At 48.9% G+C, this 26768-nt stretch overlaps 9 protein-coding genes across 9 annotated transcripts; 5 read left to right on the top strand and 4 right to left on the bottom strand.

The window, feature by feature from the left end:
- Window positions 1–1887: 1887 nt before the first annotated feature.
- Window positions 1888–2297, bottom strand: J7337_011786 (uncharacterized protein; the record flags this gene model as incomplete). Its single annotated transcript, XM_044829322.1, has 2 exons — window positions 1888–1921; window positions 1978–2297. The coding sequence occupies 2 exons, from the start codon at window positions 2295–2297 to the stop codon at window positions 1888–1890; spliced, it is 354 nt and encodes a 117-aa protein (XP_044675997.1).
- Window positions 2298–2492: 195 nt separating this feature from the next.
- Window positions 2493–3733, bottom strand: J7337_011785 (uncharacterized protein; the record flags this gene model as incomplete). Its single annotated transcript, XM_044829321.1, has 2 exons — window positions 2493–3125; window positions 3245–3733. 2 exons carry the CDS (start codon window positions 3731–3733, stop codon window positions 2493–2495), a joined length of 1122 nt encoding a protein of 373 aa, XP_044675996.1.
- Window positions 3734–4362: 629 nt separating this feature from the next.
- J7337_011784 (uncharacterized protein) lies at window positions 4363–6128 on the top strand (the record flags this gene model as incomplete). The annotated part of the gene is made up of 5 exons (XM_044829320.1): window positions 4363–4613; window positions 4666–5060; window positions 5108–5169; window positions 5240–5815; window positions 5874–6128. 5 exons carry the CDS (start codon window positions 4363–4365, stop codon window positions 6126–6128), a joined length of 1539 nt encoding a protein of 512 aa, XP_044675995.1.
- An 863-nt stretch (window positions 6129–6991) lies between these two features.
- CYA4 (Cytochrome c oxidase polypeptide 5, mitochondrial) lies at window positions 6992–7895 on the top strand (the record flags this gene model as incomplete). The annotated part of the gene is made up of 3 exons (XM_044829319.1): window positions 6992–7220; window positions 7559–7752; window positions 7809–7895. 3 exons carry the CDS (start codon window positions 6992–6994, stop codon window positions 7893–7895), a joined length of 510 nt encoding a protein of 169 aa, XP_044675994.1.
- Window positions 7896–8362: 467 nt separating this feature from the next.
- On the bottom strand, window positions 8363–10220 carry J7337_011782 (uncharacterized protein; the record flags this gene model as incomplete). The annotated part of the gene is made up of 3 exons (XM_044829318.1): window positions 8363–9446; window positions 9496–10091; window positions 10209–10220. The coding sequence occupies 3 exons, from the start codon at window positions 10218–10220 to the stop codon at window positions 8363–8365; spliced, it is 1692 nt and encodes a 563-aa protein (XP_044675993.1).
- Window positions 10221–11657: 1437 nt separating this feature from the next.
- On the top strand, window positions 11658–14166 carry J7337_011781 (uncharacterized protein; the record flags this gene model as incomplete). The annotated part of the gene is made up of 8 exons (XM_044829317.1): window positions 11658–11745; window positions 11816–11940; window positions 11997–12096; window positions 12150–12262; window positions 12318–13009; window positions 13060–13395; window positions 13448–14078; window positions 14134–14166. The coding sequence occupies 8 exons, from the start codon at window positions 11658–11660 to the stop codon at window positions 14164–14166; spliced, it is 2118 nt and encodes a 705-aa protein (XP_044675992.1).
- Window positions 14167–17628: 3462 nt separating this feature from the next.
- Window positions 17629–19705, top strand: ATP2 (atp2, beta subunit of the F1 sector of mitochondrial F1F0 ATP synthase; the record flags this gene model as incomplete). Its single annotated transcript, XM_044829316.1, has 7 exons — window positions 17629–17639; window positions 17741–17876; window positions 17964–17985; window positions 18061–18146; window positions 18200–18242; window positions 18300–18810; window positions 18970–19705. 7 exons carry the CDS (start codon window positions 17629–17631, stop codon window positions 19703–19705), a joined length of 1545 nt encoding a protein of 514 aa, XP_044675991.1.
- A 708-nt stretch (window positions 19706–20413) lies between these two features.
- On the bottom strand, window positions 20414–21943 carry J7337_011779 (uncharacterized protein; the record flags this gene model as incomplete). Its single annotated transcript, XM_044829315.1, has 1 exon — window positions 20414–21943. One exon carries the CDS (start codon window positions 21941–21943, stop codon window positions 20414–20416), a length of 1530 nt encoding a protein of 509 aa, XP_044675990.1.
- Window positions 21944–23462: 1519 nt separating this feature from the next.
- Window positions 23463–26498, top strand: J7337_011778 (uncharacterized protein; the record flags this gene model as incomplete). Its single annotated transcript, XM_044829314.1, has 1 exon — window positions 23463–26498. One exon carries the CDS (start codon window positions 23463–23465, stop codon window positions 26496–26498), a length of 3036 nt encoding a protein of 1011 aa, XP_044675989.1.
- Between the last annotated feature and the right edge of the window lie 270 nt (window positions 26499–26768).

The following is a 26768-nucleotide window of genomic DNA, read 5'->3' as shown; positions in this document are numbered from 1 at the left end:
ATGGAAGTGCCTGGCCTATGTTGCATATGCCTTTAAGGCTTTTGGTTATTATTTCGAAGTAAGATTTCAAGTTTTCTTTCCTCTTTTAGCAGGTCTACACTACCCAACAGTAATAAGATTGGTGCTAGAGATAGAGATAGAGGTCGTGGTAGTTTTGGATATGGTCAAGACCAGGCCTGTCTTTTCCCTCTTCTCCCTCTCCCTCGACTGAGGAGAAGGCGGAGCACTCTTGCTGCGAATTCAACAACAGCAGAACGGCCTGCACCAGAAGAGATTTAGATATGGAGAATCCCGGAATAGAGAGAGCCTTAGAATCAGAGGGACCCGGATAATGATGCAGAGATCTAAATGGAACACTGAGAGTTGTAACGTGATCTTGTAATTAGGGGATCCAGATTAGGCGTGCAATACTGGGCTGGCTCAGCGGTAGTTAGGAGACTTAGTCACTCTTTGACCAGGTTAACGTTGAGAGTTTAGGCTACCTCTCCCCATGTAAATCGATGGCTAACTCTGAACCTAGGTAGTGCTGCGTGGTCTGTGAGACGTTTTGCAAGCTCGATCAGGTAACAGAGAAGTTGTAGAGGGCAACTTGACCTTCTTCGGGAGCTCAAGGGAAGATACTATAAAGAAACGATCCGGCAGGCCCGCCAAACTGTGGACAATGCCATAGCGGCAACTACAGTCTCTATGAGCAACAGTGCCATCTTTCCAGTCTCACGGTTGGAGGTCTAAGGGAAAGAACGTAATCGTGCTCTAAGTTGGACTTTTCATGAAGACGAGGAGGGGGCATGGAGAGAGTGTGAGCTGAAGTCTGTGCCTGGGATGAGGGATGGCGGCCTTGCTCAGGGAAGCAACCTGGCTTGGTTTCCTTCCCTCAAGAAGTAAGGAAAGACCAGACCCTTGATATAGGACGCGATGTTTTTTTGTTGTTACTACGTTGATGATGGAAACGTTACGAGGATGTATCGATAAGTTAGTGGAAGTGGCAGGGTGTAAGATGTTGCGTAGATGATGGGTGATGATGATATGCTATTGATGAAGAGCAGTTATGGTAGTGGGTGAGGGCTGCGACGATAAAAGGCTGTCATATATGCTCTGTCCTTATTAAGCAGGCACTGATGATATCCGCAGTATTTGGCAAAATAGAGAATCTGTAGAGGAGTCTTCACTTGCAGCAAGATAACTACAGTCCACAGATACTTGATAAGTTCCACACAAGACCCCGTATAATTTTAGATCAGATATTACTGTGGGATAGCCTGATAAGTTCAAGAAGTGAAGACCCCTCTGCGAATTACTGTAAGAGTTTGTACTTCGCGACAATTTGGTCACCCTTGACACCACCCAACGATGATTGAATTCTATCTTTTGGAAAGACAAAGGCATAAAATCAACACTGTTAATTAGATGATATAGTTTACCAACCATGTTGTCGGTTGCTGTCGGGCGGAGCCTCAGAATAAAGGAGCCTCTAAACCCCAAAGCAAATTCTCCCAATCCATTCCCTCCAAGTCCATATTCAATCCCATGTCACTCAAGTCTTGGACAGATGCTATAGCATCATTTGGTGTCGTGCCATTTGACAACATGGCAGTGGACGAGCTTGGTGTAAGCGGAAGATTTTCACATCCCGCCGGTCTCTGCCTCTCCTTGCCTACTGGCAGCGTCACTTTATGCTTCTTCATCACCTGTGTCAATAAATCTTGTATGCGAGCTGTGGGTCTGGAGAGTTCTTTGGCCGCCTCTAAGATGTCCCATGCTTCCAATAAGTCTTCTCGTCTTTGCTCTTTCTCGTCGGCATCGGCGCCTAGGCAGAAGTCCAAAATAAGAGCAATGCTGGCGATGAATACACTATGCAAGACTAAACACAACCTGAGCCGTGTCGAGTTAAAACTTGTAGCTTCCTTCTCGAGCTGGTGTTCTGTTTGTATGACCATGCGTGCTGAATCAAGACACACGCGCCGGGAGCGAGCATACGTTGGCTCGACTGCTCCACGGGCTAGATATGGAAGATGAAGTTTGCATCTTTGGCCATGGACAAAGACACTCATGACATGACGCTGAATAATCAGCCCTGGACTTTTATGTGCTTCTGTAGCAGGGAGCTGCTGTAGGTCACCCGTATTAAACTTGAGGAATGGCGGTAGGTCTTGAATGAATTGCTCGATGGCCGCATCAACTTCCAAAACCAGGTCGTATGAGTGGACATCTGGATTTGAAGAATTTGTGAGAGGTACTCGGTCAGTGAAGTTGCGGAGGACCTCAGCGAGTCGTACCCTCTGTAAGAAATAAGACATGGTGGTGGAACAATTCATTGGCTTTCCCACCAACTCTTGTCCTTCTACAAGATCTTCATCGTCGGCATTCAGAGGTTTTCTGACATTCATTTGCCTTGGATTGATCAGGTAGGTGCCTTCATGCGGGCCTGGAAATCGAGATATCATGCTGTAAACCATTAGATCAAGCGCTATTTAGTTCTGGGCATGGAGGTCTTACGCATCTGTACCAATGAGGTACCACCAAACTCGCCGAGCAGTCTCCATTTTGAGAGGACTGAGCTGGGGTATTTGCACCGAGGGCGGGTTGTGAGGGTGATCCAGACGGTGCAGTCCGAGCTCACGGCAAATGGTGATGGAATTGAAGAAACAGTTTCGAGCTCGGGAGGAAACCCCTTCCAAGTTCAACAGGACGAAGCTCACGATGATGAGACCCTGAGCCAACTCGAGACCTATCTCCGACCTCCGCTGCGATGCATCGAATACATCAAAGGTTGATTTGAGCCATCCGAATGATTGGTTGTTTGCCTCTGTATAGTCAGAGAAGAGAGGCGTCATGTTGTTGTCTACTGCTGTCCATGCGTATGTGACGTTGGTGCAGACTGCAAGCATCAGGAGAACTGAGCACAGCGAAACTTGTGTCCCCTTTTCAACGGCGTCGTAGACCTCATCGACGAGTTTATACAGGCTTGGAGTGTGCACAACATGATGCATAAAAGTGATGACCGAGGTGTACTTGTGAACCAAAACCTTGGTTTCATGTCGTTGAGGCAACCAGATGCATCTTGTTGGTTCCAAAGCGAGGAAACCTGAGGGGACACTTGAGTTTTGAAAGATGTAACATGACGGCTGTGCAATTGAGCGTATAGGACATATGCGGAAAACAATATTGTCCACCAATACGGATTCCTAAATAGGTAACTTGTGTGAGCCGACTTGTTGAGTGGTGCCAAGAGTTTTGGACTTACTGATGGCTTTGGGCCAAGGCATGAACTCTCGAGCCAAAGAGCATCAGCCGTCAAGTTCTGGACATTGATTGGCAACGGTTGCAGAGGCTCCAGCTGTGTCCGGGAAGCAACATCACTGCCTTCTACACTCGAAGGGGCTGATGATATTGTTCGAGAGTGAGAGTGAGAGTTAGAGTCAGTCCCTTTGTTTCGTTCTGCGAGAAGAGCTTCCAGCCTCTCCAATCGTGAGAGGATGTCCGCCTCCTTGCCCCCAGAAGATGGTCCTCCACCACCACTGCCTCCGCCTCCGCCTCCGCTTCCGCTTACACCTCCGCCTGCACGTTTAGATACCGGCCGTGAAGACGGGCCCGGTGCCCGGGGTGGGTCTTGAGCCTGGCATTGAACTCCGCGGCTTGTGCAATTGGAACACGGAAATTCTCTACTGCAGCGCAACTTGCGCACACGGCAGAAGTTGCAAGACACAGGACGCTGACGAGGCTGACGACCCATTGCTTCGGTCACACTGATACGGTGGTTTTTTTCTTGGCTTTGTTGTGAAGAATGAATAGGCAGTGATTAAGAACGGGCGAAAGCACCATTCCCCATGGAAACTCCGCGGAACATCCATGGCCCCGACTCCGATACGGGACAACTTATAACATTACTTCCTTACGCATTTGGGGTTGCTTATCCCTCCTACTTGCTCGATTTGACTGAAACTATTGGTTCAGTATGATAAGTACTTTTGGATGAATAGCGAGGGTTCACTATTACCAATCCATACCATTGTCAAGACTGGCTTGGATCATCTACACCCACTTCCCAATGACTCCCGGCCTCCAGATTGGTAGACCGGCCTCGACGTTAAGTCACGGACATAAACAGTTTGCCGTTGAGGCTCCCGGTCAAATGGTCCCTTCGTTTGTAGTATGCATTAGTGCCTCTAGGGAAGCTTTAGAGCTGATGGGGATCGAACATATAATAACAAGCCCCTACCCTACCATTCCAAACTCCTTTTAGACCCTCAGCCTTACACGAGCATCTTCTTGCCTGATGCTGTCCGTCAGAACTCAGACTATCGGACGAGCAGAACTTGCTCATAAGTGTCGAATTACTCCAACGAGTACATACAAGACAGCATGAAACACGTCGAAGTTGATGACCAGCTGGTCAGTGCTGCCACGCCAGCGCCAATACTCGAGGAGGATCTCAAGAAGAGCGAAAGGGATCTTGAAGAGGGATCAACATCAGTCGAATTCGATGATCCTCCTTCCGATGACCCCAATGTTGTTAATTGGGACGGCCCTGACGACCCAGCCAACCCCCAGAACTGGTCAACGAAGAAGAAGACAATCAATGTCATCCTCGTCTCATCCGTTACATTCGTCACGTACGAACAGGCCATTTCCCTTTCATAAAGCTCATTTACCTAACACTTCCAGGCCACTTGCGTCTTCCATCTTTGCCCCAAGTATCGATCAAGTCATGAGGGAGTTCCACTCGACAAACGAGCAACTGGCATCGTTCATCGTCTCAGTATATCTTCTTGGTTACTGCTTTGGCCCCCTAGTCATCGCGCCTTTGTCCGAAATGTACGGCCGACTCCCGCTGTACCACATCTGCAATGCTCTCTTCGTCGCCTTCACTGTGGCATGCGCCAAGGCCCCTAACCTGGGGGGACTTATTGCGTTCCGATTCCTTGCTGGCCTTGCTGGATCATGCCCACTGACAATCGGAGCCGGCTCGTTAGCTGATATGATCTCCAAGGAGAAGCGTGGAGCTGCCATGTCTTCGTGGGCTCTGGGACCCCTTTTTGGACCAGTAATTGGACCGATTGGTAAGTGAAACTTTCGATTGAGTGTTGCTCAAAGCTGACAACTCCAGCTGGTGGATATCTTTCGGCAGCGAAGGGCTGGCGATGGTCTTTCTGGGTTGTTGCTATTGTTGTAAGTAAAACCTCATATCTATACTTGAATACTGAGTATTGAACCAAAGGCTAACGCTGGTTATCAATAGGCTGGTGCGATCACGATTGCTGCTTTCATTTTTATGAGGGAAACGTATGCGTACGCTCTCCTTGAAAAGAAGGCCAAGAAGCTGCGCAAAGACACAGGGAACACTAAGCTTCGGTCAATCCTTGACAATGGCACGACCACGAAGGAAGTCTTCCGTCTGGCTATCACGAGACCTACCAAGATGCTTCTCTTCGCGCCGATCGTGTCGCTTCTATCATTTTATATGGCTCTGGTGTACGGGTATCTATACCTCCTCTTTACAGCCATGCCAACACTCTTTGAGGGAGAATATCATTTCTCGAGCGGATCAGTTGGTCTGTCGTATATTGGTCTCGGAGTTGGCTCTCTGACAGGCCTTGCCATTTCTGGAGCATCAATAGACCGCTTCGCTCAGTACCTCACTCGCAAGAATGGTGGAGAGCCCAAACCAGAGTATCGACTTCCGTTCATGGGGGGAGCCTGCTTTATCGTTCCGGCTGGATTGTTTATGTTTGGGTGGTCTGCTGAGAATAAAGACCATTGGATTGTGCCCATCATTGGTACTTCATTCTTGGGATGTGGCATGATTATCGTATTTGTAAGTGCTCTACCTCTACATGCTGCAACCCATTTTCAGTTTGCTGACTCTTGATCAGATGTGCATCTCAGTCTACCTGGTCGATGCCTACGTTCAGTATGCTGCGTCTGCAATTGCTGCAAGTACTGTACTCCGTTCGCTGGTTGGAGCATTATTACCTCTTGCAGGACGAAGTATGTACAAGAGCCTAGGTTATGGATGGGGAACCTCATTGCTGGGCTTCATTGCAGCTGCAGCAATCCCATTGCCGTTTATCTTTTACAAGTACGGCGAAAGGATTCGAAGAAAGAACTTGTTTGACGTCAAGTTCTAGATGGATAGACAATATGCACAGTTATGTTATGATTGTAAGATCTTGTGGGAACGCATCGATAAACGAGCAAAAGTTGCATTAGGATCTGAGGCGGGCATATAGGAGCATCTCTATTCCAGTATAGATAGAGGAGGAATCACACTTGCAGTTAACAGCAATAGGTGATGGTTAATAAGAACAGGAGTAACAACTCCAGAAGTGCTCATCGATCGGCCTAGTGATAGAGAGAGTCCTGCCAGGTTCTGACATGTTCACGTCTCCAGAGCCCGTTGCAGGTATCAACCTCCGAACCTTGCCGGAATCAGCTGAGCACACTTGGTGTTTACTGTTGGTCCTTGTTCTTTGACGGGTGAAGTCACCATACCCATCGTGACATGAAACTTTGTCTGGTTGATATTGCATGGGAGATTGAATGTAATAACTCTTGGATGCAGGAAAGATATGCGAGGGAACCCAGGATAAACCTGAACCTGTTTCATCTCGACAAATTTCATACATACTTGGGTACTTGTCAATATCGAGTCCAATTAATTCATGACATCTGATCCATGCCATTGGGTTCAGTGTCTTGGAAGCTTTGGCCAATCATGGGCAAGGCGATTTCATCAAGTTCGTGCAAAACCGGCAACAAGGAAAAGAGTAGATCACGTGATCAAGAGATGCACCAATCCAAGCCCGAGGCAAGAGGGACCCATCGTATGATTGCTCCCGTCTTGCTAATTCTGACATTCCCCGAATAACTCGCCTTCTTCTCCACGAAACCTCTCGAACTCGCACTCGCACTCCACGCTCTCGAGCGCACCAATTGAGCTTCTCTCCCGCTCGTCTCGTCATCGCCGACTACCTAACATAAACCGTTCACGATGCTGCGCACATCAGCCTCCAACCTGCTGCGCAAGAGCCTGGTGCGCAGCACTCCCGCCCTGGCCTACCGAGCTGCCTCGACTCACGCCATCTCTAACCCGACCCTCGCCAACATCGAGAAGCGATGGGAGGGCATGCCTCTCCAAGAGCAGGCCGAGCTCTGGATGGCTCTGCGTGATCGCATGCAGTCCAACTGGACCGAGCTGACCCTTCAGGAGAAGAAAGCTGGTGCGTCACAAACTCTCCTCTACTGCGAAAATACCTCCATCCCGCACGTGTAGCCGAGATATTGGGTCACAACCACCACAACACATCGCAATATATGCTTCAGCCTTGCCGGTCATTGATGATTCACTCGGCAACACCTCAATTGCACAGCTTCAGCCTTGCATTGGACCCTCTACGAGCCTCAATTGCATCATGTAGAACCCAAGCACCCAATTCGTCTTTCTGATTGGTAGACGGGGCCTCGATATAGCTTCGCCCGTTACATCAACGGCCCATTCCCTGCATCACCATGTATAACTGCGTCATAACTATAAAACTAACTCAAACTCTCTCAATAGCTTACTGGATTGCATTCGGTCCTCACGGTCCCCGCGCTGTCGACCCCCCTGGAACCGGTGCCCGCGTCGCCTGGGGTGTCTTCATTGGTCTCGCCGCCAGTGTCGCTCTCTTCGGTACTATCCGTGCTTTCGCCAAGCCCGCTCCCTACACCATGACCCAGGAGTACCAGGAGGAGACCAACGAGTTCCTCAAGGTATGTTCCATCTTGTCTACATCGCCTCTGGTCGCCCGGCTAACCAGAACCTTTAGAACCAAAAATCCGATCCTTTCACTGGTATCACCTCTCCTGGTTATGCTGGCAAGGGTATGGTCCAGTCACCCCCCAAGGGTAACTAAATTCAATACACAACATCGTTTCCTTTGTGATAGAAGCTGGAGTGACTCTACGGAGACGTATTGATGTGTAAAGGGCCTCTGGTGCGCATGGACATGACCGGAGGTTTCGCGGTCGCTCCAGAGATATCAAGTCCTCTTGGTGTAAATACTGTACTACAACAACGAAACCCGAGTCGAGTCATCTGTTTGATTGAATTTGTTCGCTTGCCTATCTCTGTGGGGGCATAACCCGAAGCTTTTCCTGACCATTCTGTCGACATTAAATCCAGTTAATCAAAATAGTAATTGCTCCAATAAGCCTCCTAAAGGAGGAAAGAAAACTTAAGACCTTAATCATAAGTAATAAAAAGACTTGGGTAACTTGACATTAGGTTAGGATAAGTTTAGGATAAGTTTAGGATAAATTTAGTATAGACTTGGGATACCTTTTGCTCCTTGAGGGCCTCGTCCAATAAATAATAGTGAAGTTAGCCACCGCTCTGTCCTGCTTCTCGATACTTTTCGAATGTGTTCTCGGGTTCCCTTTTGGCTGTCTCTTCTGCCTGCATTCTTCTGTCGACCTCAAACCGGCCGTCCTTACCCCAGTATCCTGCCTTCTCCGTTCCCTTTACGCATGCCTCGGTGATGAGCACATAGGGCATTGGAGCATCAAACATGGGCTCTGCTAGGACACGCTCCATCTCCATTTTGAGACCTCGGGCCCCTGTTTCTGAAACAGCAGCTCGCTCCGCGATAGCATATAATGATTTTTCTGTGAAGAACAAGCGCGAAGGGTACGTCTCGAAAAGAGCAGTATACTGAGCAACAAGACTGTTTTTGGGTTCAGTCAGAATACGTAAAAGATCTTCTTTAGAAAGCGGGCTAAGAGCGCAGATATTGTGCAGACGCCCTATCAACTCGGGAATAAAACCGAAGCTTTGTAGATCAGCAGGAGTGGTAAGATCTAACGGCGTGAACGATGAAGCTGATTGAGGGTTGTGGTGAGGCAAATGCGTATATCTTTCTGCCGGCAGAGTTTGCTTATTGCCAGACATAGAGGAACGCCCTCTAAGCTCTCCGCCGAACCCCATCGTCGGTCTTGCAACCCTCTTCAGGACCGCCTTGTCTAGCCCGACAAAGGCGCCGCAAAATACAAAGAGGATGTTAGTAGTGTCGATAGTATACTGGTCAACCTTGCCGCCTGGAGGAGCCGCCTGCGGAGTCGAGGAAGATGGCCCAGATGCGCTATAGTTCGTCGTGATAGGTGGCGTAGATCGGGATGAGCGGTTGTCCTTGACATTGATGGTGACTTTTGTTCCTTCAACGAGCTTCAACAGCGCCTGCTGAACACCCTCTCCCCCAACATCCCGACCAGTAGTCGTTTCGCGTCTTGCAATCTTGTCGAATTCATCTAAGACAACAATACCGTGCTCTGTTGCCTTAATGTCATAGTTGGCTTCGATAAGGAGCCGCTCAATGCAGGTCTCAACGTCCTGTCCTATGTATCCAGCCTGAGTGAAGGAGTTGCAGTCACAGATAGAGAAGGGTACGTTTATCTTTTTGCTCAGCGTTCTAAGTTCTGTCAGTATGATAGTTTTAACAGTTGATAGAAGTAACAGACTCTAGTATGTAAGTCTTGCCAACACCCGTGGGACCGACCAGAAGGAGGTTACTCTTGTCTATCTTGACGTGGTCGGGGGCTGTTATATCCTCTGCAACGTAGAGATGGTCCATTGGGTCGTCATCGAATTCGTGGTTATCGTGAAGTGCACGGACTGACTCATTGTGGCCCGGGAACTCATCTTTAAGAGTATCAGCAGCGTAGCGCTCGGGTATAGAACCATGTACACGCTGACCTTCGACAGGGTGCATCTCACGACGTTTCTGATGCAGTTCTCTGTCTCTCGCAAACCTCTGGCGCATTACCTTATCCCGCCTGTTCCGGTCTTCGTGCTCATGTTGGTGTCTTCGCCGTAGATTCTGGTAGTGGTTGAAGATGGTTGCGCATATTGTCTTCTTAGCCCGGTCCTGGCCAACGACGTAGTCGTCCACTCTTTTCTTGAGATCGCGTGGGTAGAACTGCGGTACGCCGAAATTGGTCTTGTTGAACATGGGGCCACGCCCTGCATCGACTGATGGGTCATAGCTGCTGCTGAAGCCTGAATTAAAGTCGTTGTTGCGTCGTGAAGCTATAGAGGAGCCTGAGATACGGCGGTACTGTTGTCGTAATCGAGTATTGTAAGAGGATAGGCAACGTGTCGTAGTAGGTACCGGCCGTGTGGCACAGCGTGAGAGATGGCAAAGACAGCAACGAGCGGCAGGTAGTGCCCTTACGAAGGGCAACATTGTGATATATATTCAGTTTGCATAATATTGAAGGATGATACAGAGCGGAGGATCAGGCGACAGTCGACTGAGTTGTAGTATATCTGGGCCGACGATGACGGGATGCGGGGACCCGTTACAGCTTAATGCGGTCGTGCGAGAGCAAGGCCGACGATGACGGGATGCGGGGACCCGTTACAGCTTAATGCGGTCGTGCGAGAGCAAGGCCGACGATAGAGCCTATCGATTCAATAGCATGGAAATAAAGAGTCACGGCGAGATTGGTTATAGGACTGGCGTAGGGAGGCGATGCTTCTATGATTGAACCTGGGGTAGTTACGGAATTGAGGATTATATGATACCTAGGTACCTTAGCGATTTGCGCTTTGTCTGACCTCCAGCTCCGGGACGGGGTCCTTCCGCCAACAGCGTCCGCTATCGGGGGGGTCGGATGGCTACCTACCTAGGTAAGTGTGTACCTAAGGTAGGCTGCTAGGCTGCTGGGCACCTTAGAGCCCAGACACCTTAGAGCCCAGACCAACCGTCAAGGCATTGCGCGCAGGAGCTGATAGCGAGTTGCAGCCACTGACAGGCCTAGACTGCAGCGGCGTCCCCGCTAAACAAGCCGGGCCGACATGGGGGATCTGATACTAGCCCCCGGCCTCCCCCCAAAGCGCAGACTACCCTCAGGGAGCAAGAAAACACCGAACCTTGATGTACAGTGTCGAAATAAACTTAGTAAATAGAGTACTAAATTTAGGCTAAATTTACCTAAGTATTTTTATCAGTTAGGGTTAAGGTACTGAGTTTTCTTTCCTCCCCTAGACTACCAAGGTAGGTTGGTAGTTACGTACCTAACTATTTGCTCCATGAATTTGATGGGACCCGTTCGAACTGCACCGTGATTCTCGCGCAACATCAGAAGGATCTTTTACAGGAAGTGGCGATATTGCGAGGCTCTCTGTTGGGTCCAATGTCACCCTCTCAACCACATGTTGGGCGTTGCAGGCACATAGACTGAAAATGCCTTCCATTTAAGGGACAGCGTACAGATACGTACCGTAGCCGTTGAGAGAAATTCACCATTCGCGACGTCATCCCAACTTATCGATAAAGCTCTGAGTGGGTGGGCAACCGAACTGAAACTGAGAGGTAGGTTACCTTACCTTAGGCGAATGAGCTAGATAGGAGGTTGCAAGGTCTCTGATATTGCAGTTCTACTTCTGTTGCCACAATTTTCTGACTCTTCATCTTAATTTTCAAGCCTCTTTTCTTCTGGGAAGTTGCTTCAAGATCCTTTGTGCTTCTGTGTCGTTTCTTCATCTCCCTCAATTGTGTCTCACTTGAAGCTCAACAATTGTCTGAAGCTTGCAACACCAAATATCCCGACTACCCCGCCCACCTTGAGACCTACCTCCCTTCTACAACCGTGTCGTATTTTCATTTCATTTTCGAAAAATGGCCGCAATTGCTGAAAACTCGTCCAATTCCTTGGACCCCAATCACTCTGGCGGTGCTGCGGGTGACATTCCCAACGACGGTACAGGTAAGTCTACGCATGGCCTGACATGTGATGATCTGATATCCAAGAACACCACGCTCACAATGTACTCTAGGTGTTGTGAAGCTCGATCCTTGGCTGGAGCCCTTCAGCGAAGCCCTCAGAAGGCGCTTTTCTAAAACCCAAGATTGGATCAAGACCATCAACGACACCGAAGGTGGCCTTGAGAAGTTCAGCAGGGTAGGCTTCCAGCTTCCCATGCGGCGAGTCGCGTTACTGATGCTTGTTGTCTATAGGGCGCTGAGAAATTTGGCTTCAACGTCGATGCTAATAACAATATTGTCTACCGCGAATGGGCGCCCAATGCCACTGCCGCGTTCCTCATCGGCGACTTTAGTACGTCTCCCAACTCGATCGTGTACCCAATGTGCTTACACCATATGCCTCAGATAACTGGGACCGCAATGCTCATACCATGACCAAGAACGATTTTGGCGTCTTTGAAATTACAATTCCTGCCCAAGATGGACAGCCTGCCATTCCTCATCTTTCCAAAGTCAAGGTATGTTACAATCCAGACACAACTATAAGACATAGCCTCTGATATGTCTCGCTAGATCTCGCTCAACTTGCCCAATGGCGAGCATGTCGACCGACTTCCAGCTTGGATCAAGTACGTGACACAGGATTTGTCTGTGTCTCCCGCATACGATGCTCACTTCTGGAACCCTCCAGCCTCCGAGACATACAAGTTCAAAAATGCACGGCCCAAGAAGCCTGCAAGTGTTCGTGTGTACGAGGCGCATGTCGGAATCTCCAGCCCTGACCAGCGGGTTGCGACTTACAAGGAGTTTACCAAGAACATGCTTCCACGAATTAAGAACCTAGGTTACAATGTGATTCAACTCATGGCTGTGATGGAACATGCGTACTATGCCAGCTTTGGCTATCAAATCAATAACTTCTTCGCTGCTAGCAGCCGATACGGTACTCCCGAGGACCTCAAGGAGCTCATTGATACCGCTCACGGCCTCGGAATTACCATGCTACTCGATGTTGTTCACAGCCATGCGTCCAAGAACGTGCTTGATGGCATCAACGAGTTTGATGGCACCGATCACCATTACTTCCATGGTGGCGGCAAGGGCCGACACGATCAATGGGACAGCCGGCTTTTCAACTACGGCCACCATGAGGTGATGCGGTTCTTGCTGAGCAACTTACGTTTTTGGATGGACGAGTACCAGTTCGACGGTTTCCGATTTGACGGAGTTACCAGCATGCTATATGTTCATCATGGCATGGGCACGTAAGTGACACTATCACAGTCTGGTTGACCTATTGTGCTAATATCAACAGGGGCTTTTCTGGTGGTTATCATGAGTACTTCGGCGCAGATGTTGATGAGGAGGCTGTTGTCTATATGATGCTTGCAAATGAAATGCTGCATGAACTCTACCCAGAGGTCATTACCATTGCTGAGGATGTGTCTGGTATGCCGGCACTTTGCCTGCCACTTTCTCTTGGTGGCGTCGGATTCGACTACCGCCTTGCCATGGCCATTCCTGATATGTGGATCAAGATTTTGAAGGAACTCAAGGATGATGAATGGGACATTGGCAACATCTGCCATACGCTTACCAACCGTCGACACGGCGAGAAGACTATCGCCTATGCTGAAAGCCACGACCAGGCGTAAGTTGATGCTCCTTTGACTCGTTTCACTTTCAGCCACTAACATGCACAGGCTTGTTGGTGACAAAACTCTCATGATGCATCTATGTGACGCTGAAATGTACACCAACATGTCTACTCTGTCGCCCCTGACTCCTGTCATTGATCGCGGTATGGCGCTCCACAAGATGATTCGGCTTGTGACACATGGCCTAGGCGGAGAGGGATATCTGAACTTTGAGGGTAACGAATTTGGTCACCCTGAGTGGCTCGACTTCCCACGTGAGGGCAACAACAACTCATTCTGGTATGCTCGACGACAGCTCAACCTCACGGATGATCCCTTGCTCCGATACAAGTTCCTTGATCACTTTGACCGCTTGATGAACAAGGCTGAGGCCAAATATGGTTGGCTCCATGCGCCGCAGGCGTATATCTCATTGAAACATGAAGGTGACAAAGTTATTGTGTTTGAACGCGGCGGTCTGGTCTTTATCTTTAACTTCCATCCAACCAACAGCTTCAGCGACTACCGTATCGGAATCGAAGTCGCAGGAACTTACCGTGTCGTTCTCAACACAGATAGCAAGGATGTTGGTGGTCACAACCGTGTTGATGAGAACACCCGATTCTTCACTACCCCTATGGAATGGAACAACAGGAAGAACTGGACTCATATCTATATTCCCTGCCGAACTGCTTTGGTAAGTGAACTCGGTTTTCAAATGACTGTTTGCGTTTCTTAACATGATCTTGCAGGTCCTGGCTCTTGAGTCCACAATTTCTCAGTAGTCCTGAGTATGGAAGATAAGAAGAGATGGAAACGGGGGCCGTTATGAAGCTGCAAGAAGTATCCGGCGAGAGTGATTCCTTCATTGGGCGGGGACTGTTACAAAGTGCGCCGTTATTGGTTGAGACCGTTGATGTGTCGGTGGTTTGTTTTGTTTTGCAGATATATTATAACATCTGAGATAATAAAAGTCATCAAGAACAGCAATTTCAGTGTCCTGAGTAACTTTTTTTACCAGTCGCAAGGCATTGATCATTGATCTTACAGCAAATAAACCCAGAGATGCTGTTGAACTATTGATTTTAAAACTCAATTCTAGGTTTTGTAACTCAAATCAGGACTGAATTAGTACTCATCAGGGGTAAATCAGACTTCTCATGTTGAATTAGGGTGCCAGATTCAACTGGCCTAAAGTTCTATTAGAAGATACTAAACTTCCCTTAGTATTTTCATCACTGAGGATAAAGGTCTTTGTTACCCCCTTAAGTTGGCACCATCATAAGGTGCCTTAGGTAGCACAGGGGCATTTACTACCTCCCAATCAATTACATCTCACAAGAGCCATTCATAACACTCTTGCCGGCGGTTCAGCGCTTTCTTCTCCTCGAGTATCTCCAGTAGCAGGGAAATATCCTCGGGAGATACCTTTCAGAATACCTAGTCTTGGTAGCAATACGGCGGTTCTTCTCCTTTCCGATATCCTCTAAAGTGCCGAATTAATTGGCAAGGCTTAAAATACCAATTTGTAGCGTAAAATATTAACCGAGCTATCCTCATCATCCTCATCATCGACGGTCGGATGGGCGTGTTGATAGGTGAAGAAGAGCGAAACTTTGCATTGTAGCGGGAGGACTAGTAAAGGCAATGCAAATTAGCAAAACGAAGTGTAGAACAGTAAGGTATCTTTAACACACATCGGCTGGCACGAGTCACCCCTGCCACACCGCACGTAGCGGTTCTAGTCTGGGTCAATTCGCCGTTATGTACTCTTGCCAGCTGTAGGACTGTTCAAGCACAGGAGGCAAGGAGGAATGCGCTCTTCAGGCTTCAGGTCTCTACTAGGCAAGGTGAGGTACCTAGGGGAGGGAAGAAAACTTGGGACCTCGATCCCAAGTGATAAAGAGACTGAGGTAGCTATGTAGATCTAAGTTTAGAATCAGTTTAGGACAGGTTTAGGATACCCTTTGCTGAGTTTAGGTATTTTGACATTCTATATCAAGGTCCGATGCTTTCCTGCTCCCCGAGGACTGGGTAAGTTGAGATTAGCAGTACAAAACAATAAAACAAAGGGCGAACTCACTCGTCGTCCTTTGACTTGCTCTTCTTCCCCTTAAGCGTCCCCTTTTCCTTTGGCTTGGTGACCCTGCCGCCAGTTACCTCCTTTGGCGTTGCAGGGCTGGCAATTCGCCTTTTTATTGACGGCGGTCCTGCATAATAAAGTCAGTGTATTGTCATTTCGAGCGGCGAAAATGACATACTTTGCCATCTCAACCGCTGGGAGACTCTTAGGATGGGGGGAGGGGGGAAATCATCTGCATACTGCGCAAACGATAGCAAGGCACTGCGAGTACTGGAATCACGCTTGTTGACTACATAGCACGTAGCTAGATATCGCGCGGCGAAATATAAGGGCACATATCGAAGTTTTTGTAATGCTTAAAGAGTAAAGAATGAAGATCAAGATTTCAAAACGAAAGGCCATCATTTATACGACACAAGGACCGATCAACATATTACATTATCACATTGAATCAAGGTGGCAGTGAAATGCTCTCGCAGCCAGTGCCGTGCAGTACCAGGCTCGAATCACAGCCAATCGCAAAATAAGTAAATCACCAAACAAAGAGGAATTGGAATGCCTACCATATGGATACACTACAATCAGTTGGCCCCGAATTGATGATGGAGCTACATAATAAAATGGGGCATCAATTCCTAAAGGGAGCTGCAAAAGACTTATCCTGCGATAGCCTCAAAGTATACGTGGAATTGGCTCAATTGTTGAAGTCGAAGTCAACTCCAGTGTCTGGACCATTACCTTTTTTTTCCAAGCGCAAGGAATGAATGGGTATAAGTGTTATTTGAAACCCGGTTGCCGAAGCTAATCTGGATGTCGTCAGGTTGAGATCCAATACTGTAGGTTTGAACCGGGGTCGGTTAATGGGGGACGGCCTGAACAGCCAAGGGTAGGTAAGGGAAAAAGTTGTACTCTGTACGTACGGAGGAGTATGGTAATGGAACAATTGGCAAATCTCAGCCAAAATTTAAATGGGCCACCTAAAACTTGCAGCTCGCAATTGCCCGTTATCATTGGTTAGAGCCAGGACCATAGCTAACAGCCAGACCAATAGGGTCAAACACCTGAGGGAAGAAGATGGGATGCAAGATGGGGATCCCTGACTGGTCTTGTTGCCCCAGAAAAGCCTTGAATTGACAGCATCTCATGTGGAAAAGAACGTGGATGACGCTGGTAATGATTGAAATCATGATATTGTAATGGAGATGTGAATCGATATAGCGCTCAACACTTCGACTTGATCAGGCTACGCTCGTTATCTCCACTGAGCACGGTATTTATTTGTTATGCAGTATCCGTACTTCCGTGGTTTTCTGATCAGCCAATGCATCTTGAGATTTCACCACCATCTCATTGAACTCAGCAGCAGACATGTATGTACGGAGTAAACCAAACCAGGTTAATGCTACTTTCCCCGCTCTGTCTTGTATGTTCCCTCTCAATATGGCATCCAGGGTTCCCTACCTGACTACGAGATCACCGATGCCTTCAACCTCAACAATTGAGTCAATTCTCCGCATAGAGCTAAGGATGAGAAGACTGGCTAAAGATTCGACTTCGGGTGTGGATCGATGCTCAGTCATTCACCTTTCCATGTAAGGAAGAATGGATCGTCCCCATGATTAAGTTGAAGATGAAAACAAAGCCACTTAGTTTTGCCTGCAGGCCTAAGGAATAAGGACTCAGTGACGACTATATGTAAGGCATCTCTCAGCTTCTCCCCCTTGTCGCTGTTTACATGTCTACCGAAATGCCTGGCTCTTTTCACAAGACAGGGGAGGAAAGAAAACCTAGGTAGTATATTAATCCTAAATAATTAAAAGTCTTAGGTAACTTAGCACAATTTTAGGATATCCTTTACTGACTTTATTTTAACACCTTATATCAAGGTACGGTCTTTTCTTGCTCCCCGAGGGACGAGGTGGGAGCGTCTCTGCGAATAATCCCGTCATGTTCATCCCGGGAAATTGCCGGCATCGCAGCTTTCCCCGGCGGGGCGGGGCCAGAGGTAATTTCGGGCTAGCGTTCCACGTGACACTCTGCGAAAGCTCTAACCGACCAAGTCGTCCTCCCGAGCAAAACTGCTCACCTCCCGTAAAAGTTCTCCCTCAGCTTCAACCAACCTCTCTCCACTCCCATCTCTGATCGCTCTTTGTCATCTGGCAAGATGTTCAAGAGGTGAGTAACAATCGCAAGAACGAATGTCGAAGATTTTTCGATGACGTTTCCCTCCCAATTGAAGCCCAATTGAGCTGACCCTTGTGTTTTTCCCTCGGCAGCGGCATTTCCTCCTTCGCCCGCGCGGCTCGCCCGGCCGTCGTCCCTCGACGTGCCCTCCGACCTTCATCTCTCCGACTCCCCATCTCCAGCCGATGGGCGAGCACTGCCAGCGTCGGCACCGGCAAGATTCACCAGGTGAGAACGAGCCGCTCCTCAGTCAATTCCGGTCGCCCGGGCAATACCGACCGCACAAGAACTCCGCGCTAACCCGACTGTTCGCAGGTCATCGGTGCCGTCGTCGACGGTTAGTCAATCATCTATCATAGGCTCTCGGCGAGCCTGGTACAAGACGACGAAAACAATACTGACGTTTTTGCAGTCAAGTTCGATACTCAGAAGCTCCCCGCCATTCTCAACTCTCTTGAGACTGAGAACAATGGCCAGAAGCTCGTTCTCGAGGTTTCCGTATGTTCACGTCCAATTGCCTTGTATGACTGGTCAATTCTAACATCCTCAAGCAACATTTGGGAGAGAACGTCGTCCGTTGCATTGCTATGGACGGTACGTTATGATCGCTTCGAAATTTCTCATACTTCAGCCCCTAACACATTTTTGCAGGTACTGAGGGTCTCGTCCGAGGTGCTTCCGCCCAGGACACCGGTGCTCCCATCACCATTCCTGTCGGACCCGCCACTCTTGGTCGTATCATGAACGTCACTGGTGACCCCATCGACGAGCGTGGTCCCATCAAGACTGACAAGCGCCTTCCTATCCACACCGAAGCCCCCGAGTTCGTCGAGCAGTCCACCTCTGCTGAGGTTCTTGTCACTGGTATCAAGGTCGTCGATCTTCTTGCTCCCTACGCCCGTGGTGGAAAGATTGGTTTGTTCGGTGGCGCTGGTGTCGGCAAGACTGTGTTCATTCAGGAGCTCATCAACAACATCGCCAAGGCCCACGGTGGTTACTCCGTCTTCACCGGTGTCGGTGAGCGAACCCGTGAGGGTAACGATTTGTACCACGAAATGCAGGAGACTTCCGTCATTCAGCTTGATGGCGAGTCCAAGGTCGCCCTGGTCTTCGGTCAGATGAACGAGCCCCCTGGAGCTCGCGCCCGTGTCGCCCTTACCGGGTAAGTTGATAGATAGTGCCTTCCCTTCCTGCCACAACGCCTCAACACCAGCCCCACCCCCCACACATACATACACGTACATATACTGATACTCATACTACACCACGATGTTTTGTTTACGACTCTTGTTGGACGCCAGCTAATGCAATATCTCGCCAGTTTGACGGTGGCTGAATATTTCCGTGATGAAGAGGGTCAGGACGTGCTGCTTTTCATTGACAACATTTTCCGATTCACTCAGGCCGGTTCCGAGGTGTCTGCCCTTCTTGGTCGTATTCCCTCTGCCGTCGGTTACCAGCCCACCCTGGCCGTCGACATGGGTGGTATGCAGGAGCGTATTACCACTACCACCAAGGGCTCCATTACCTCAGTCCAGGCTGTCTACGTCCCTGCTGACGATTTGACTGATCCTGCCCCTGCCACCACTTTCGCCCATTTGGACGCCACCACTGTCTTGTCTCGTGGTATCTCTGAGTTGGGTATCTACCCCGCTGTCGACCCTCTCGATTCTAAGTCCCGTATGTTGGATCCCCGAGTTGTTGGTCAAGAGCACTACGACGTCGCCACCCGTGTCCAGCAGATCCTCCAGGAGTACAAGTCTCTTCAGGATATTATTGCCATTCTGGGTATGGATGAGTTGTCTGAGGCCGACAAGCTTACTGTCGAGCGTGCCCGTAAGATCCAGCGTTTCCTGAGCCAGCCTTTCACTGTCGCCCAGGTTTTCACTGGTATCGAGGGTAAGCTCGTTGACCTTAAGGAGACCATCAACTCCTTCAAGGCCATCCTTAACGGTGAAGGTGACAACCTTCCTGAGGGTGCCTTCTACATGGTTGGTGACTTCGCCTCCGCCAAGGCCAAGGGTGAGAAGATTCTTGCTGAGCTTGAGGGTCAGTAAGGGGTTTAAGTATTGAAGTTAATGCCGCGGGAGACGGGAGGAGAGAAATAAAGGACCTGTGTATAGAGAAGAGGAACAAAGGTCCCGGGAGGTTTCTCATAAGCTCCACCGAGTCTCTTTTGTGAGCTGTGTACTAAGAAATCAACAAAATTCCTCTTGTAGCCATATCAAGCTTTCTTTTTTACCAAATGTGAACCATTTCGACTTGCCCGTGATGTGATGAACGCCCTCAGGGTGTGAGAAAATATCAGCTTTTATTAGGTATCATACTAGACTTATGTGAAGATATCCTAAGCTTGAATAAAGTTACCTAAGTTTTTTCATCATTTAGGATCAAGGTCCAAAGTTTCCATTCTTCCCGTAGACCTCATGCCTACCTGACTATACTTAATATCCACCAATCTCCAGTCGATGTCACAGTTGGCCTATTTCATTTTGTTTACTCAACATCCGTGAAAGGAATTCCTCCTCGGCGTTCTTTTCCATGACCTTGAGTGATGACTCCCAGCATGATATCTTGGTACCTCATGATGAGTTTGTAGCAGAAGTGGAAGGTTCCTAGTTATACATAAATATGACTCTATTTTTGCTAAAGGGGAGACCTTCAAGTCTCACGGGTATCCAATGAACCGTTCCCAAACATTCTTTCGTTTCCTGACTCCCTGCATCATAAATTTTATTAAATTGGCCACCATTGAACGCGTTCAGTCATGGGTCGAATGTAAAGGTAGAGTTTATGTCAGTCCTCCATTTCTCAATAGCCTCTCCCTTGGTTATAACTTGGCCTCTTGAATCCATGAGCACAAGCTTCTTCTCAGCAGGTATCCACTCAACACGTCGTCCTTTCTCATCAACAAGGGTGACAGATGCCGTTGGGTCTAATCGTAGGCTGTTGGGCTTTTGCGGTGACCAATTTGGATCTTCGAACAAGACTCTTCCAAGCTCGAGCTCGCCTTCAACGAGGCGTGCCATGTGCGGGACGAGAAGATATTGTTGCCACTCTGGGCCGATGTGCTCGCAAAGATCTCGCAGTGAACGATTTCCGACGTTCTTTATCCACCAGACATCAGACGGGAACTTAAGAAAAGCTGCATAGTACGCGAGAATGATGAGAGCCCGAGGGCGCAATTCGCGTGCGAGCTGAACGAAATTCCGGGGCACAAAGGTGAACCAGGTGATGATCCGCAGCATCATGATGGGCCCGAAACCGTCGTGTAGGTTCTGATATAAAGAGCCGAGGAATTGAAGTGTCTCGTAGTAGGTTTCCACGTTGAGAAAGTCTGGATCAGTGGGTTCGATGGAGTTGAGCATGGAGACGAGGCAAGCAGGAATGTGGTTTGTGGCCTGCTCAACGTCGACAGAAGGTCTGTTAAACAAACAGTAGAGGCCTGAGTCAATGAGTTTCTCAACACCCATGAGGTCAATGACGAGGCCGATTCCCCTCCAGACAATCATCCAATCGATCAAGTAAAGCTTTTTACCATCCTCATCGCGGAAGTTTTGGGATGATAGAGCAGTGAGCAATAGAGAATTGGCCAATAACGCCGGGAACGTCTCCGGCTGTGCTTTTTCCACAGCCAAGCGATATCCCTCAAAGGAACGGGCGCGATAGGTGAGAGCACGTGCAGGGTCATGGCTCAACTCAAGACTCTGCATGTGAAGACTTGCGAGACCAAATAACGAATCCATGAGAAACGGGTTCTCAAATGCAACCTGAACCATTCTGTTTCTTAGGACCTCGTTGATGGGGTTCGCGGGTCCCTGGTCCACAGAGAAAGAGGTACACGTTGAACTAGTGTAGAACCAAAGGAGCTTCATATCTGTCACGTCCATTTGGCCGTGGCGGAACACGGGCGAGACGGTCAACGGCCCAAACTCTTCCGTAGGCTCATCACCAGAAGAGACAGAGACGACGTCTGGCGAAGGAGCATTCTGAGGAGCGGATAGAGGTTCTAGTGGTCGTTGAGGAGAATTTGTGGTGATGCTGCTATTTGCAGAGGGAGCAGTTGAGGCTGCGGGAGTAGGATACACGCAATCAGCCTTGCGCAACCTGCATGATCGGCAGACAGGGCGAGCCTCGTCGCATTTCACCTTGCGAGCTTTACAATTGCGACATCCAGTTCGCGACTTCTTGTGAGGTCGTTTAGAATGGTAGGGCTTATTGTTATCGTAATTAGGCGGCGATTCTTCTGGACTTTCCGACTGGGGTTGCTCTGATGAGGTCTGAGAGTTGTCCATGGCTGTTTAAGACTATAACATGGCTATCACGGACAGAACGAAATAGAACGGATTTATGTATGAGATGACCAGAGTGAGTTGAGTTAAGTTTCATGCTAACGTTAGGTTGAATGAGATGAGTTGCCCACCAACAGACAGTGGAAACCCCGCGTACGTGCGTCTCAGGTCTCAGAACCAAACAAGGCTTAGCAGCACTCCAAGTTAGTTCCATTGCAGTTGTGACTGGATGACGACTCTAGTCTATGATGACGATAAGATCTGTAGATACTGTAGGATTCGGGTAGAGGGGCTAGACTACCAATTAACTTAGTAAGTGAAGACAGGCCTTGTAATCCAATGTCGTCCAAGGTGTTCCAAGGCTGTTGAGTCTTCCTTGTAAGTGGGTTTATGATCTACAGTCAACATGTTGCTTGACTCGAAAAAGCCCAGCATCAAGTTTACACACTTACATGGCATTCAAAAATGCATCAGGCAATATCCCCTCCCATAGTTATTGCGTAGTTCGACACGAGGCACAATCTTTGAAAACGAAGAGGACGCCCACTACCAAAGTCGGCAATCTGCAGAGCCCGTCTTACTCCTCATCAGCCAGCAGCCTAAATATCTGTCCATAGGAAGAGGGAGCATACTGTAGTAATGGGTATCCTGGCTTTGCATAGTTTGACTCTTCTCCAAGATGCAAAACATTCCAAAGTGGAATTGCTGTATCATTATATTATTGAAAACTCATTCCCGGATAGAGGTGGTTTCTTATATCATGTCTTGCAGAGTCCCGACAATAGTGAATATTTAAAGAATATGTTTAAAGGACGTTTACTCGCCGGTTTCTGCAATGTCGATATATACAGCCGATGTTTCCCTTATTGAGGAACCTGGTCAAGCTGGACCGTCGTTTATGAAATTCTCGTAAGCCCAGTGGTAAATTGAGAGGGGGGAACCAAACTAGAGATGATAGCAGAATTTGGAGTCATCGACCAAGCAAAGCCTCAATAATATCCCCGAAATTGTGTACTTGATCAGTGTCAGGATAGTGAATTGTATACACGAGGAGCAAAATCGGGTTTATCATACGTGCTTTGGCACCTACACACACGTATCTGTTGATCCTTTGACTGTGTTAGCTACCTACCCTACGCCAACAGGAAATCCCCCAAGCCTTTTTCTTCAACAGACTTCCAAGACGTTATACAGGTGACAGAGGTGTTCTCTATGTAACCTAGGTCATAGAACTTGTTATATTTTCCATTCTTATCTTGTAGAAGTCACAGTTGTCAACTGATCAAACCAGACCCGAAATTCGATCGGGATTCGGCCGACTCAAAAAATCCGGCCCCGGTTTTGTCGAAACTTTTGGGGAAATTGTTAAGCAAGACATGACAGGGCTCATGGCTCATGGCTCATAGTCATAACTAAGTTAGCTCATAGCTCAGACACAGCCTTGCGACTTGAGCTTCAAAGGCTTCGCCATAGTCTCCCAATCTCTCTCCTGTCGGTCCCGGCCGACGAGAAAGTCGAACGGATGCCATCGACAGGGCTCCGTGCCCTGCTCAATCCTGCTATCGTCGCCGCAAGATTACAAGCCCGATCTCGAATACGCTATCGATCTTTTCAGACATCGTCAACCTGGAGAGATACAGGCGCAGGCGCAAACAATGGTGACAAACCACCAGGGCAGCCGGCAGCTGTAGAGGAAGAAGATGTGCAGCCTCAGAACGGAACCGAGACCGCACCAGGTCGTTCACGAGTTCGGACTTCGACCTCTGTGAAAAACAGAATAGCTCGCAAACATGCCGCCCCTGCGCTACCCCCCGTCAAACTACCACAAACGTTCCTCGACGACAACGTCACTCTTCACCATGCCTGGAGAAGACCACGTCTCCCAATCGCCCTCGCTGAAGATGCCAAACAACCAAAGACGTCCTCTATCTTTGTCGATCCCCAGGTCGCTGATAACAAGACTCGAACAATGGAATCCAACAGAGCCCTGGAAGATTACTTCGATGCGACATTCTCTGCCATGCTCGAGAAAGTTGCTGATCGTGTCAAAGCTGTTGTTGCTCTTGATGCCAATTGCCTCAAAGAGGAGCTCGTACATAAGTTGACGAGCCTGACACGCGCCCACGACATGCTGCTCGATTCAGCATGGCATCTGGCTGATTCGCTCTATCCTGCCCGACACGCGGAATATATATACACTTCAAAGCCATTCTGGTGGTGGCACTACTATAAGGATTTTGACCGACATGCCCAAGAGTTTCGCGACCAGTTTCTTTCAGTTCAGACAGGCCTCGATAGCATTCTCGACTATGACTGGAGACTTGACCACTCCCTAGCCCAAGCCATCGCCGACCTACCTATTCTCACATTCTCCTCTATTCGATCTGCTCTGCGCCGAGAATTAACGACACCACCCCCTCCTGACTCTGAGTCCAAAAACCTCAAGCGTCAGATTATCTTATTGTCCATGTCTGGCTATAGTGGACAAGCCATATCAGAGGCTGTCGCAGAACATGTCGCCTACTTCAACGATGCCGATCTGGTTAAATTGAACGCCCAAGATTTATCCGTCATAGTAGGAGACTATCTAGACCAGGACTGGGCTTATTCGCGAGGTTCACTCGCGAACATGGGATTCCGTGCTGCAGAGATGAATGGAAAGCTCTACAAGGATCCCGATGTGGTGACACGGCACGAGGAGGAGGACAACGACCCCGACACGGGCGTGATTAACATTCGCGCAGCCTCGGGCTCGCTTGAAGACGAACTTTCCAAAATCAAGCAGGGTGGCTATGACCCTTTTGGCAAATGGGAGAACCTCAAGATCGACAAGGTCCTGGATCAAATTATACAGGCGGCCGAGATCAAGCAAGGCTCCCCGCGCCAGAAGCCTCTCATCATCCATATCCACGACTTCATTGAACTCAGTATGACGCTTGAGGGTTCAATGCTCATCACGAGATTAAGAAATATTGTGGATTCAGCCTGGCAACAAGGTTCCAAGGTTGCAATTCTGGGAACTTCCTCGAGTGAGCAGCCTTCAGAGGAGTATCAAAGCACGCTTCGAGACCTCTCAATCGGAGACTTTGTGATTTCTCGACATATCGATCCTTCTCGCACCCTGAGGCAACCTAAACCATCTGGCGGCTTACAAACTTCCAATGGCCATTTTGCTCTTCAGGACACAGACATTTTCGTGGAGAATGTTCAAAACATCAACCGCATGCTAAAATCGTTAGGTAGCCAATGTACCCTTGAACTCTCAGACGCTCACATGAAGATCTTTATGCACGCCACAGACACACGGGCTCAGATGCTCAAGAAATCAGTTCTTCCTCTACCAGAGGTGTACAACATTGCATGCGCCGCAAAACGCCACGAGGAGGAGGCCGCAGGTGCTGCACCAGGAGGAGTGTATGAGCGACTTCTCATGGGTCCTTTAAGGCAGAGGCCTGGGCAGCGATATCTCGACGAGCCTGAGCAGGACGGCAAGACGCAGGGCGAGGACTCGCAGAAGAAGGATGAAGATTCGCAATCGGGCGGCCGGGCAGCCATGAAACTGAACGAGTACGAGAAGCGGATATCATCGGGCCACATTAATCGTCAGAATTTGAGAACGACTTTCGACGATGTTCATGTCCCCAAGGAAACCATATCCGCCCTCAAGCTTCTCACAACCCTGGCGCTGGTACGACCTGATGCCTTCTCTTATGGCGTACTCGCCCAAGATAAGATCCCTGGATGTCTTCTGTACGGACCTCCAGGCACAGGCAAGACGTTGCTCGCAAAGGCAGTTGCCAAGGAGAGCGGCGCAAACATGCTCGAAATCAGTGGTGCAACTATAAATGACAAATGGGTAGGGGAGAGTGAGAAACTTATACGGGCAGTCTTCACGCTGGCCAAGAAGATCTCACCGTGTGTAGTCTTCATTGACGAGGCCGATTCTTTACTAGCAAACCGTAGCATGCTCGGTGCTCGCGCATCACACCGCTCTCACATCAACCAGTTTCTAAAAGAGTGGGACGGCCTCGAGGAGACAGAAGCCTTCATCATGGTTGCCACCAACCGTCCGTTCGACCTCGATGACGCTGTTCTCCGCCGCTTGCCGCGTCGTCTGCTTGTCGATCTGCCTCTACAAGTAGACCGTGCTGCCATTCTGAGGATCCTCCTCAAAGGCGAAACCCTCGACGCTGCCGTCTCATTGGAAGAGCTAGCCAAGCGAACTCCCTACTACTCGGGCTCCGACCTCAAGAATGCCTGCGTCGCTGCCGCCATGGCTGCCGTAGAGGAGGAGAATGAAGCTGCTGCACGCCACAGTGGTCCTGAGCCATACGAATACCCCGAGAAACGTATTTTGCGCCAGGACCACTTCGATAAGGCCCTTCGCCAAATACCGGCTAGTATCAGCGAGGATATGCAGTCTCTCAAGCAGATCCGCAAGTTTGATGAAGAATACGGGGCTAAGAAGAAGGGTGCAAAGAAGACAATGGGATTTGGCGTCGGCGTAGAGAAGAAGTTTGCCGATGCTGAGGAGGTAAGAATTCGTCGTGGCCCATGAAGATGTTGATGTTGATGTTGGGCTTGGGTTTGCTTTCACATTTTTATGCATCATGGCGTCAGGCAGGAAATTTTCTTTGTATAATACACTCGCATATAGACTTGGCCAACACAGAGGTACTTATGATGGATTGAACTGAATGGCGAGTTTGGTTTTGGCATGGGTAAAAACAACTAATAAACTATAGAACGATATGACCAGACACTGAGCCACGATCCTGTGGCCCAGTAATGACTGTCGTAATGGGTCACTTAGACTCTATTGGGGATT

This window comes from Fusarium musae, chromosome 9 (assembly GCF_019915245.1).
Source record: "Fusarium musae strain F31 chromosome 9, whole genome shotgun sequence".
In the NCBI taxonomy this organism is placed as follows: Eukaryota; Fungi; Ascomycota; class Sordariomycetes; order Hypocreales; family Nectriaceae; genus Fusarium; species Fusarium musae.
This window is presented reverse-complemented; position numbering and strand designations above follow the sequence as displayed.